Here is a 13,978-nt window from a genome sequence, read left to right as displayed (position 1 = left end):
TCTCTAAACATTTCTGAGATGTATTCTGGGCCGAACCCATTCAGTGATTTATAGACCAGTAGCAGCACTTTAAATTCTATTCTGTAACTAACCGGAAGCCAGTGTAGAGATTTTAGAACTGGAGTGATGTGCTCAGTTCTCTTCGTCTTAGTTTAAACTCTAGCAGCAGCGTTCTGAATGAGCTGTAACTGTTTAATGGTCTTTTTGGGAAGTCCAGTTAAGAGACCATTACAATAGTCCACCCTACTGAAGATAAAAGCATGGATCAGCTTCTCTAGGTGTTGTTGGCACACTAGACCCTTGATTTTGGCTATATTTCTAAGATGGTAGAAGGCTGTTTTGGTGATGGTTTTAATATGGCTGGTGAATGTGAGATCTGAGTCTATTAGAACGCCAAGATTTCGGACTTGGTCTTTGGTTTTTTGAGCCCGGGAACTGAGGTGTTCACTGACACTAGACCTCTTTTCTTTGCTGCCAAACACAACAATCTCTGTTTTGTCCTTATTTAACTGTAAAAAATTCTGGCTCATCCAGTTATTGATGTCCTCCAGACACTGACACAGTGAATCTATTGGGCTGTAATCATCTGGTGAGAGAGCCAGATATATCTGTGTGTCATCTGCATAACTATGGTAATCAATGTAGAGTATAAGAAGCTGTTTGAAGTTGGTGTGTGTGTACCTTTGCTGGCACTGATCATCTGTAAAACCATCTCAGCAGCTCCACGGTCATGTAACCTGGCCTGCTGATACAATGTCTTCTGTTTTTCCATTTCCTTTTCCTGTTAAACACACCACATATACATTTTATTACGACGTTAGCCATAAAGCAACAAAAGAGGGTGAATCCATGAAATAAAAACCATTCTAGTCACCTCAAATGTTTTTTCTTTTCCTTCTTCATCCTCATTCTCATCTTCAGCACAACTCTGATAATTGCAGAGACAAAGAATTACTTAGGGACGTAAACTTACTTTACATCGGTTTGTTCATATAATCATACACTCAGTCAGACAGTCATGTGGAAACAGCACAACTCCATAAAGACATGGATCAAAAGCTTCCCTTACTGTTCCCAACAAACATTAGAATGAGGCAAAAAGGGTGAATGGGCTACAACAGCAAACAATCACATTCATCTACAAGGAGTTACACAATATGCTATGTGATTACCCCCACCACCTGTGTCGTTGGCCAAACCACTCCCAGGAATTGCATGTCACAGCATTAGTGAGGAAAAAACCCTACCCAACCTTCCTTGCCCCAGTCATGGCTAATTGTGTCTATTTGCTACCTGGCCAGATAGGTAACATTACTGAGATACACTTGTGAACTTGTGAGCCTGAACACTCTGCACTGGTGAGCTAGCCTATAAGACATCCGAACCACTCAAGTGCTGAAACCCAGCCTTTCTGGCAGCTTTAACCAGTATGACCATTCTCCTTTGTCCTTGAACCTCTGTCATATATAAATTCCAAGATCAGCAATTTCTGTCTAGCCGATCTTGTTCCAACAAGCATGCCATGGTTAAAGTCACTCAGACCATGTTTTACTATGCTTTCTCCAATTTTCCCCCAAATTTTCTTCCCTAATGTAGTCGTATCCAATTACCCTGATTGTGTTACACCTCATCTCTACCGATACAACCCTCCACTGCCGACTGGGGAGCTTCGCAACTGACACCCCCCCCCCCCCACGTGTGCAGTACCGACTGCATCTTTTTTTACCTGCAGGAGGCGAGTTCATATGCGGATCAGCTTTGTGTAGGGCCCTGATCAGTATTATTCCTCAACTCTGCACAGGTGCTATCAATCAGCCAGCAGAGGTAGTAATTGCACCATTTATGAGGAACCCGGTCCGACTTTTCCCACCCTATGAACAACAGCCAATCGTTGTTCATGTAGCCACCCAGCCCAGCCGGATGGCAGAGCTGAGTCTCGATGCAATGTATTCGAAATCCCAGCTCTGGTGTGCTAGCGTGTTTTACCGCTTACCGTATAATTTAATAAATTAAAGTGCTGCAATATGTGTACAGGTGTGCATAGTAGTAGCTAAATCTGATGTGACATCAAACAATTTTATGTATTGAAATGAATAACAGCCATACCTTTGCCATCATGTCTGCATATGCTATGTACAGCAAATCCTCATCTAGGGAACTAAAGAAACAAGCTCATATTAATCACAGACACAGTAACACACTGAGTAAAAGGCATATATGAATGTGTTTATTAATGTCTCTGTATAATTATATATGTACATTTAGATTCACAGTATTTAGCAGATGCCTATCCAAAGCGACTTACAAGTCAGACTGTTTACATTGCAAGCAATTAAAGGTTAAGGACCTTGCGCAACAGTGGTAACCTGCCAGATATGGGGCTTGAACCAGTGACCTTTCAATTACTAGTCCTGTGTCTTAACCACTGATCTAACAGTAGTAGGACAGTAGTAGCCAAGCTGTTAACACTATATACTGTACTTGACTATGGATTAAAAGGCCACTGGCAACTTTGCAGTGGCGGGTCTTTGAACTGTTGGATTCTTAAGCATGATCCTTAACCATCAATGCATTGCACTGAAATCAGTCACAATTGTAAGTCTCTTAGTAAGAAATTGTAAAAATCAGTAAATGCCATGAACATACAGTACATGTACAGTGTTTGAGTGTATGTGATTATTTCTTACCTCCTTTCTGTCAGAGCATTATGACTAAAGTGCAGGATAAGCTGGTGAAGAGGGTCTGGCTGCATTTCAGCAACTTCCTCTTCTTCCTCCTCGACTTTCCGCTGTGTCCTCTACACGTACACAACATCAAACCACAAACCCATTACGATCACACAATTACCAGATTTCATTCAGCAGTAACTCAGATTACATAAGTGTGCAAATCAATACAAACATTTCAGAGTCAGTAATGTAATTGTTACTACATGTACACTGCAGACTGGAATGGGCTCTTGAGAAATCCCTTTGAGAAACATTGTGACTTCTGCGACTGACACAACTAGCAGTCATTCCAAGAATCTATGTTTTGTTTATGTAATCTAAGCTTAACATATTCTTTGCATCAATTCCTTTAACCATTGCACTCTATTTGTGCTAAACACGTAAGTCAGATGGAACTGATTGTACAATAATTGTAAGCTGCCACCTAAACGTTGGATAATGCCGAGAACAGAGTAATTAATGCCACACCCCTCTGAGAACACCCCATCTCGTTCAATCTCAGAAGCCAAGCAGGGTCGGTCGTGGTCAGTACTTGGATGGGAGATCGCCTGGAAAAACCAAGTCGGCACAATGGCACAGAGGGGGGCAGTTTGCTGGTGAAGTGAGTAGCACTGTCACCTTACAGCAAGAGGGACCTGGGTTCGATTCTCTGGCTGGGCAGCCAGGATTCTTTCTGTTTGGAGTGGGTTTCTTCCAGGTGCTCTGGTTTCCTCCCACAAGTCCGTAGACATGCAGATACACCAATTGGAGCTACTAAAAATTGTGTGTGATTAGGTCTGGCCTGTGATGGACAGCCTGTCTGAGGTGTTTCCTACCTTTTGCTCAAAATAATCACAGCCACCACGACACAAACCAGGATAAAGTGGTGGTAAAACACAATGAATTAATTAATGAATTTAATTATAAGAAGAACAATTTTTTTCACCTTCTTTAGCTCCCCTGAAGATTCCTAAACTAACTCACACAGCACCAAATTTTAATTTTGACTTGTAAGTTTTTTTTAGTTAATTGTATTACATAATATAAAGTAAAATATATTCGCTTCATGATGAGTCTGTTTGCTTTTTAAATATTAATTGAAGACTAACAGCAATTTTCGTTTCCTTGTTTAATAAAAACTAGTCAGGTTACATTAAAAAATTGAAGAAGCATTCACAATTTCATCTTTGTTAATCCCCACTTCCTTACCAATTTTCCTTTACCACATGACAGCCATTGATGAGGCTAGAACATACACCGATCAGCCATAACATTAAAACCACCTCCTTGTTTCTACACTCACTGTCCATTTTATCGGCTTCACTTGCCATATAGAAGCACTTTGTAGTCCATCTGTTTTTCTGCATGCTTTGTTAGCCCCCTTTCATGCTGTTCTTCAATGGTCAGGACCACCACAGGACCACTACAGAGCAGGTATTATTTGGGCTCAGCACATTATTATATCTCAGCACTGCAGTGACACTGACATGGTGGTGGTGCGTTAGTGTGTGTTGTGCTGGTATGAGTGAATAAGACACACCTGTGCTGCTGGAGTTTTTAAATACCGTGTCCACTCACTGTCCACTCTATTAGACACTCCTACCTAGTTGGTCCACCTTGTAGATGTAAAGTCAGAGACGATCGCTCATCTATTGCTGCTCTTTGAGTTGGTCATCTTCTAGACCTTCATCAGTGGTCACAGGACGCTGCCCATGGGGTGCTTTTGGCTGGATATTTTCAGACTATTCTCAGTCCAGCAGGGACAGTGAAGTGTTTAAAAACTCCATTGACGCTGAGAATGATCCACCACCTAAATAATACCTGCTCTGTAGTGGTCCTGAGAGAGTCCTGACCATTGAAGAACAGCATGAAAGGGGGCTAACGAAGTATGCAGAGAAACAGATGGACTACGGTCAGTAATTGTAGAGCTCCAAAGTGCTTCTATATGGTAAGTGGAGCTGATCAAATGGACAGTGAGTGTAGAAACAAGGAGGTGGTTTTAATGTTACGGTTGGTCAGTGTACTTTATCACAAACACAAAAACTTCAGCCACCACCTCTTAATGATACAGATTAACAAGCTTGGAGGAGGCATTAATTGCCCTCATGTATGCATTCATGGGATATAGGGCACAGGCCACTCAGGAGCATCAATCACAAATTTCAATTGTAATACCATGCCCCTCCCACACACACACACACAAATAGAAAAGGTGCAAATAGTACTTCATTTTATAAAAAATCTGTGCAAAATCAATTAAAATAGAAGGCAGATCCTGGTGAAACTAAACAATGCAGCACAGACACATTCAGCATTCAATAAGAAAGAGATGTGTTTTGTAATTGATCATTATACAGTCAGCATGCTCAAAGGTTCTTAAAGCAAGTCAATACAAAAACGACATGCATCAGTGCAATTAATCCCTTAGATGTTTGTGCATTCTACCCACGTTACACTAGGCTTTTAAATCTCAGTAAACTACATCGTATTTCAAACCTGCAATGAACCATGACTGGATTTCTTCAGAAAATGTACAACAAACTTGTGCGCTGCAAAGTCTTCCATAAATTTTAGTTTCATAAGCCGTCATATGTTATTTTTATAAGCCTATAATTTAGATGCCTGTTAAGGTCCCTGTTAGCTGCTTCCCTGACCGCTGACATCAATGCAAACAGAACGTCATGCATGCCACAGCTGTTGTGGGCACAGAGCATATGAATAGCTTAAGATTAAATTATTAAATCATACATTATATGCAGGTAAATTTATATAATTATACAATCAGGGGGCATGAATTGCATATGTATTGCACATCCCTAAAAAGATGCATAATCAGTGATATATTAAATGTTGGGCTTATAGTAGTTCAGACATTCCAAGTTGCAAAAACTCATTTCAGGGAGGTACCCCTGGACCTCGACCCCGACCTGCCCAAGCCCAAAAAACCTCTCGCACACACCACAGGATATAGGTGATAACAGAACTTTTAGGAGCTCCTAACTGAGCTACTAAGCTAACTGTTCGCGTCACAAACACATTAATGTGTACTACATAGTGCACTAGATAGTGTGAAAGATAATAGATTCATGTTCCCTACATAGTGCACTAGATTGTATATTAGAAAATATACGCACTAGATAGTGTACTAGATAATAGACTTATGTTTCTTACATAATGCTTTAGGTAGCGTATTAGTTAACGGATTTATGTTACCTACACAGTGCACTAGATAGTATTTTAGATATGAATTTATGTTCCCTACATAGTGTACTAGATAGTATTTTAGATATGAATTTATGTTCCCTACGTAGTGCACTAGATAGTGAATTAGACAATTGGTTTATGTTCCCTACACAGTGCACTAGATTGTATATCAGATCACGGATTTATGTTCCCTACATAGTGCACTAGATAGTGTATTAGATAACGCATTCATGTTCACTACATAGTGCACTAGAAAGTATAACTAGATGATGATTTGTGTTCCCTACATAGTGCACTAGACAGTATATTAGACAATTGATTTATGTTCCCTACACAGTGCGCTAGATTGTATATCAGATAACGGATTTAATACGTGATCGGGGAAAAAAGTCTGTGTCGCCTGCGTGCACGCGTGTGTGTTTGTGTGCGCTCTTGGCCGCTCATTCTAGATTCCGGGAGATTTTATCTGACTTGCGGGCATCAGGGAGCTGCTATGTAAATGCGGGAGACTCCTAGAACTTCCGGTAGACTTGGGACGTCTGGTAGTTACTCATAGTACACATGTTGAATGCAGCAGTCATAAAGACCTAAATGACTTATAATAAGAGTCAAATCGCTATAGTCAGACCACTGGGTTGAAGTATCTTTGAAACGTGGATTTCCGACAGCGGTCTAAAAAAGGACAAACTTAAAACCGCCAATAGGTTGTAGGTAGGCTAAGATTCTGTCTAGTACAGGCCAACAGATCGGCTACCGTGGCTTAAGTTACAAAAAATAGAAAAAACTTAATAATGGTGATGAGGTAAATGTGTCACAACCTAAACTGCATCGAACTCTGTTTTGGTGTATTGGTCTGCATAGCCAAGAATTAGTTAAAATGCACATGCTAAACCCTGTTTACCTACAACAGGCACAAACAGATCAGAACAGTGCAATAGAAGATCACATTGTACAAATAATCCTGTTATCTTCATGTTCATGCAGATGGCTGGGCATGTTTACCTGCAGACAAGATGGTACTAGGATGTGCTGTAGGATAATACAACTTGCAATGTACAAAAGTTGAAGGTCCTGCTGATAATTGTTCTGGTACCACATATCATTTGATGGATATTTTTTGACAGGTACAACACTAGTTAATGAAGTATTTAAAAAAGTGTGACTACCTCTATAAAAGCAGATTTTGGCACTTTTGTGTTCTGGAGCACCCATATATCAAGAAAAAAGGACATCAGCCATTGCTTCAGTGCGGCTCATCAGTCTGGGAAGGCCATCCCCAAAGAATTTTAAATGCACTATTCTACAGTGAAAGGAATTGTTGACAAATGCCCCCAGGGTAGTGCAAATCAACACAGGAGTGGGCATTCCTGCAAATTCAGTCACAAGGTACACAAGGAGCTACACCAAATGACCCCATAGGTTACATCACATGACTCACAGGCAGGCCTCTGTATGCATCCTAAATGTTTTTGACAGCAAAATCAGAAAAAGACACAAGTATGGATTTCATGCATAATTGGGTAGGAAAAACCAAGTCAGCACTTTTTTGGTTTGCAAAAATGCATTTAAACAAACTACTGGAGCAATACCCTTTGAAATGATGAGACCGAGGTGGCGTTGTTTGTTCATCATGCGTGGCACCAATTTGGAATCACTGAGATGAAGACGAACACTTTATATCAGAATATTCTCTTTTTTAAATCTATTTTTCTCCAATTTTTACTCCCAATTTTTTCTCCCCTATTCTAGTCATGTCCAATTACCCTGAATGCGTCCTCTATACTGGTTCGACCCTTCACCGCTGACTGAGGACGCCTCTCAACTGACTTGCGCCCCCTCCAGTACGCAATCAGTACAGACTGCATTTTTCACCTGCACGAGTCGAGTTCATACACTAATGGACGCTGTGTACGGAGGGTCACACCCCCATCAGCATTATTCCTCAGCCCTGTGCAGGCGCCATCAGTCAGCCAGCAGGGGCCGCAGTCGTACCAGTTATGAGGACCTATGATCCGACTCTCTACCCTCTAACCCTGAACAACAGTCAATCGTTGTTCATGCTGCCGCCCAACCCAGTCGGAGAGGTAGAGTCGAGATTCGATGCGATGCATTCAGAACCCCAACTCTGGTGCACTAGCGTACTTTACCGCTGCGCCACCTGAGCGGCTATATCAGAATATTCTTAATGTAAATGAAATGTAAATTCATCTAAACATTAAGCCGGAATGTTATTTGTTTGTAGTTGTAAATCATAAATAAAAACATACAGTTTGCAGGTATACATTTACGGACTGTGTCCTATATTTTGTTTTGTACTTCTTGTACTCCACCCACATCTAGTGGAAAGGTACCCACATAAGACCTACATTGACCAGATATAATGGGTAGTAAGGTGTTATAAGACTAAAATTGTATTAACGTAGTGTAGTCTCTAACTGTTCACCTGACACATGTGCTAACAGGACAGCTAATCATCTATTTGTAACATTTTTTACAACCCCAAATCAGAAAAAGTTGGGATAGCATGGAAATTGCAAATAATAAGAAACACAGAGTTTCTTACATTTACTTTGACTTTTATTTGATTGCAGACAGGATGAACCTGAGATATTTCATGTTTTATCTGCTCAACTTCATTTCATTTTTTAATAAACATCCATTCCTGTATTTCAAACTCATTCCAAAAAAAGTTGGGACGTCATGGACGTCCCTAGAAAAGATGACGTCTTGAAGGCAGCACATGTTGCTCTAAGATCTCAATGTACTTTTCTGCATTAATGCTGCCATCACAGAAGTGTAAATCACCTTTGCCAAGATCCTAGATGCCTCCGAGCCCATGAAGTGGACGCCGCTTCTGGACATGGTTAACATAAGGCTTCTTTTTTGCACAGTAAAGTTTTAAGTGGCATTTGTGCATGTAACTCTGTATTGTAGAGCTTGACAAAGGTTTGCCAAAGTAATCTCTCAACCATGTGGTTATATCAGCTATTGTTGAGTGGTGGTTCTTGATGCAGTGCCGTCTGAGGGATCAAAGATCACAGGCATTCAGCTTAAGCTTGCACTCTTGGCCTTTACACACTGAAATTCCTCCCGATTCTTTGAATTGTTTAATGATATTATGCACTGTAGAGGGAAAAATATGCAAATCCCTTCCAATCTTTCTTTGAGGTACATTGTTTTTAAACATTTCAATAATTTTCTTACACATTTCTTACACATTTGTACAACTGGAGATCCTCTGATCATTTTTGCTCATCAAAGACTCAACCTTTCCTGGATGCTGCTTTTGTACCAAACCATGATCACAATCACCTGTTGACATCACCTGTTTGGAATCACATCATTATTTAGTTTTTCACCTCATTACTAGCCCTAAATTGCCCCTGTCCCAACTTTTTTTTGGAATGTGTTGCAGGCCTGAAATGCAGGAATGGAGGTATATTAACAAATTAAATGAAGTTGACCAGACAAAACATGAAATATCTTGGGTTCCAACTGTCTGCAATCAAATAAAAGTCAAAGTAAATGTAAGGAACACTGCATTTTCCATACTCTCCCAACTTTTTCTGATTTGGGGTTGTAAAACATGTATGGTAACAAATCATTAGCTAATGATGTGGTACACACACACAACAGTTTAAATGACTGTAGCTTTAACAGGAATTGTGCTTGCAAGTCACCTGACCTTGTAGTTCCCACAAAAAGTACTTACTGCCAAATCCTGCACTAGCTTCTCTTCAAACGAGTAGGTCTCTGTCTCTATCCATATTCTCTGATAGCCCGTGAGGAACAGGTTAATAGAACGATGCCTGGGGGGTGGGAGGCGCAAGAGATTAGGCAGGGTTACGGTGATTATAAAGGTTATGGGGAAGAGAGGGAGCAGAGAAAGTTATGAAGCAAGCAGAAAATGCTAAAAAGGAAAAAGGTTAACAGGTTAGTAAAGGAAGCAGGGAGTCTAACTGGTCCTCTTTACAAGCTGAGTATAATAGTCTTTTAGTAATACAAGTCAGTGATTGTCCTTAAAACATTGGTGGCTTCTTTCATCAGGTCTAATGATTATAATGATAACTAAAATATTCAACATACAGTAGATTTATAAAGTATTCAGTATCTATAGTGAATTTAATAACAGTAAACAGATAAATTGTCATTTTTATTTAATAATCTACACATAATTATACATAATGATGAAGTAAAACCATGGTTTAGTCTGGAAAAATAATAAAAATCCTTAAAATCTCTTATTCACAAAGGTATTCATACCCTTTGCTGTGGCATTCCAAATTCCTACTAATAATCCTTGAAATATGTCTGCAAGCCAAACAGAGTACACTTGTTGCAATCTGAATTGGTTGAGCATATTTTGGAAAGATTTGGGACTATAAAAGCTCAGGACGGAACACAAGTCATTAAGACCAAGAATATGGATATGGACCAATCAAATTGTAGCAAGGCTTAGAACAGGGTATGGATATAAAACAATAAGGCTTTGAGCGTTCCCAGTACCACAGAGGGATCAGTTTTATGGAAGAAACTTGGCACAACCCAACCTTAAATCTTCCTAGTCGGCCTGGCTAAATTGGGCATCAGGGAAAAGGGCCTTGGTTAGTGAGGCAAAAAAACCCCAATAGTCACTTTAAATAAGACCATCATGGCAGAATGCCAAGTTGAAAGTTGTACCTTTGAGTAAAGGTACAGGGAAACAATTCACCCTTCAACACCACAATGACAAAGCCTGGCAAGTCTCTGACTGTACTTGTCTGACCCAAACTTAAACTCTATCAAACGTCTGTGGAGAGAGATAAAGAAGGCAGTTTACAAATGCTTGACATCCAATCTGATTAAGCTTCGACCAGCCAGCAAACATTGCATTTGCAGATGCGACGTGGTGTGCAGCGCTGCACCACCCCAACACCTATGTAAACCTATTCTAATGCAGCTGTTTGTTGATAGAGTTAGCATAGAGATTGATGTATGCTTGAAATAATGCACTTGTTAGTCTGTAACTATGCAAATTGTTATAAATAATTACCCTTGAGACCACGCTGCCTTATCAGTGGGTGTACAAATTAAACAGACCAGTGAGGCTCCCAGTGAAATACTTTATATGTTTTACAGGTCAAACCATGGCAGAGAAGTCATTCAGGAAGCAACCAATGAACATTCCCAAAGCGCTACGTTACCGTTAGCATGGAGAGCAGACTGTCATAATCTGAACTCTCATGCATTTTTTCCAGCCACAAGTGTCGGTAGCCATTCAGGAAGTAATTATTATTTTTGTGCCTATAGAAAAGCGTAGTGTTATGATTGAAAGAGAAAGGATGATGAGTGGAAAAAGACAAGTAAATATAATATATGTCACTCAACTGATATATAATTCAATAAATGTAATAAAGAACAATAGGTAATAATAGCAAGCTGTCAAGTCTTTGGCCTTCAACAAAATAAATCTTACTTAAAAAGCACAAGTTGGTTAAGATAGAATAGACCTAAAATATTCAACACAAAATTATGCAGAGTAATCAATACAATACATGAACTTATAAATGTGTCAGTAATAAAAACAAGAGACAAGGCTAATTAAACGCTTCCATTCTAACTTTATTACTTCCATCTGCCTATCAGTTCTGCTAATGCAACGGTGGTATTGATTTACAGTGCAACTAAGCATGAAATTACACACTGGCGCTTTAACCCTGAGGAAAAACAGAAGGACAAGAGATAAAGAGAAGAAAAAGAGCACGTAAGAAAGAATGAAGAGGTAAGAAAGAAATAAGGCAGGTCATATAAAATCAGTAGTAGATTTAGGCGTCAACATGGTAAAGCATGTGAGTAATAACACTACATTTTTTTTAAATGCATTTTTCTCCCCATTTTTCCTCCCGATTTAGCGCATCCAATTTGTCCTCCGCTGCTGACAGACTCCAGATTTGCATCCAAGGAGAGCACGCCCTACTCTTCTCGTCCGTGCTTCCTGCACGGGCGTCTCCTCTGCCAATCAGGGTCCTTACACAGCGTATGAAGACCCACCCACCCACATATAGTCCGGTCCCCACCCTGCAGATACGATGGCCAATTTGTATCTGCTGCAGGCACTGCCAATTATGCCCGCCAGATGGCGCCCAGCCGACCGGTGACAACACCGAGCCTCGAACTTGGGAGTTCAGAAACTCGGTGCTGGTGCGTCAGCGCCACCTGGACGCCAGGTAGTAACACTACATTAACCTCCACATTTTAACAGTCTGAATTCTGATTGTAGTTTTATTTAGATTATATAATTATATTATATAATTGCCTGTTATCTCTTTATAAATAAAGTTCTTATTGATTTACTAATTTATTTATTTTTGTATGTTACCTTTTGTCTGAATGTTTTGGGAACTGGGTTTATAGAAATAAACAAATTATTTGAAATTGTGGTTTTAGGTCTTTTGTGTATTTGAGGCTTTCTCCACACCCATAAGCAGCATTGCCTGAACTGGAACAAGTTTATTATTATGGGGTGGCAGAGAATATGGAGATGTTTCAAAATTGCTAAATTACAAATATTATTCACAAACCATTAGAGTTTTAATGTCGGTAAAGACATAAAGATGTTCATGGAGATATTTTGTAAGTATAAAATAGTAAACAATTGTTGTAGTAAACAATTAATTATTCTACATACTTGCAAATACATGTTTAAAGGCATGTTCAGAACTATTTAAAGAGTTTAGATGTCCATTTGTCCAGTAAATCCTATCATTGTACTTTTTTAATCACATCATTACATTATAGAATCATGATTAAAGGGTGAATCTATAGTGTGTAGTCAGTGCTAAGGATTTGAGTTACTATGGTCAAGATGCAAAAAGGCAAAAGCAAACTAAATGGTGTCTAAAAAGAACAACTCTCATAAGTATTAGTTATCAGTGGTATTACAAATTAGCTTACCTGGGCAGGTTGTATAAGGGTGCCATGCGGAAGCAGGCCACTACCGCACGCTTTCGCTGTTTAGACAGTAGTTTCTGCCACACACACTTCTTGGACCTTAGTGGTTGTTCCACCTAATTTATTGAGTATAAAAGTAACAAGACAACATAAAGTAATAAGATGTTCTCATTATTACCAGTAAATATAAAGACAAAGCAAATTTACTAAGCATCTTTTATATCTTAGATTAACTGACAACAACCTTTTCAATATTTCAAAAAGAACCCTATACCCTAACAATTCAAATTAAAAGGGAAGAGGAAATAAGACCTGCTCTAGGTGAAACACAGCAGCTGAGATGGTCTGAAGACGATCAACCGTGCGCTCTGGATCAGGTGGGCCTTCATTTTTCACAATCACATCTTTATACAAGTGGAGCTGCCACCTTACAGCAGGGTCTTCCGACTATGTGAGTATTTGTGTGTGTGTGAGAGAGAGAGAGAGAGAGAGAGAGAGAGAGAGAGAGAGAGAGAGAGGGAGGGAGATATGACATTATAAGTCAAAATCTTTGACCACTTTATCATTAACTGGTTATTAAAGATGTCTAAATGGGCTATGTCAACCTTTAACTTCAAGTTAACTTGAAGTTAGGTGTGTGCATGAGTGTATTTAAAGCTGAAACAGCATCCTAAATCACATACTATTATGATAGCATCATGATGTGGGGATGTTTTTTTTTTCCAGCAGTGGGACCGGGGCGACTAGAAATCATCAGAGATTTTTGAGTTTTTCAGGGTTTGTTTCACCTGCAGCTGATGCAGCATGTATTTCACTCATGCTGTTTAAAGACTTTGCACAGCTAATGCTCAGTTCAGCTCAGAATCTACAACAGCCATTGGGTAGAGGCACCCGAGTGGAGTGCGGAAAGCACGGAAAATCCACTTCTCCGATGAACTGGGCCAGTGCAAAAAACCAACAGACGCTAGGTGATTCGGCTATGGGTCTCTCTCTGCCTCATGTGCTCATGGGTGAAGTGCTTGGTTTCTATACTTCCATTACTGAACGATGGCATACACTTTAATTAGGCTCTGAACTTTCCTAGTTTTACCCACAATTTGATCCACTATAGACAATCATATATTATTTCCGAGTAA

General features: G+C 39.7%; 1 protein-coding gene across 1 annotated transcript in view; it reads right to left on the bottom strand.

Annotated features, from left to right (window-relative positions):
• The window catches only part of LOC134325658 (ryanodine receptor 3), a 235,154-nt gene that overhangs the window by 39,806 nt on the left and 181,370 nt on the right, over nt 1-13,978 (bottom strand). Inside the window, exons 73-81 of the mRNA XM_063007904.1 lie at nt 13,155-13,289; nt 13,021-13,056; nt 12,846-12,958; nt 9,625-9,721; nt 3,992-4,001; nt 2,688-2,781; nt 2,107-2,158; nt 875-928; nt 682-781 (exon numbers count right to left, since the gene is read on the bottom strand). Coding sequence (XP_062863974.1) covers nt 682-781; nt 875-928; nt 2,107-2,158; nt 2,688-2,781; nt 3,992-4,001; nt 9,625-9,721; nt 12,846-12,958; nt 13,021-13,056; nt 13,155-13,289 — 691 coding nt within the window. The remainder of the gene's footprint in view (nt 1-681; nt 782-874; nt 929-2,106; nt 2,159-2,687; nt 2,782-3,991; nt 4,002-9,624; nt 9,722-12,845; nt 12,959-13,020; nt 13,057-13,154; nt 13,290-13,978) is intronic.

This window comes from Trichomycterus rosablanca, chromosome 13 (assembly GCF_030014385.1).
Source record: "Trichomycterus rosablanca isolate fTriRos1 chromosome 13, fTriRos1.hap1, whole genome shotgun sequence".
In the NCBI taxonomy this organism is placed as follows: Eukaryota; Metazoa; Chordata; class Actinopteri; order Siluriformes; family Trichomycteridae; genus Trichomycterus; species Trichomycterus rosablanca.
This window is presented reverse-complemented; position numbering and strand designations above follow the sequence as displayed.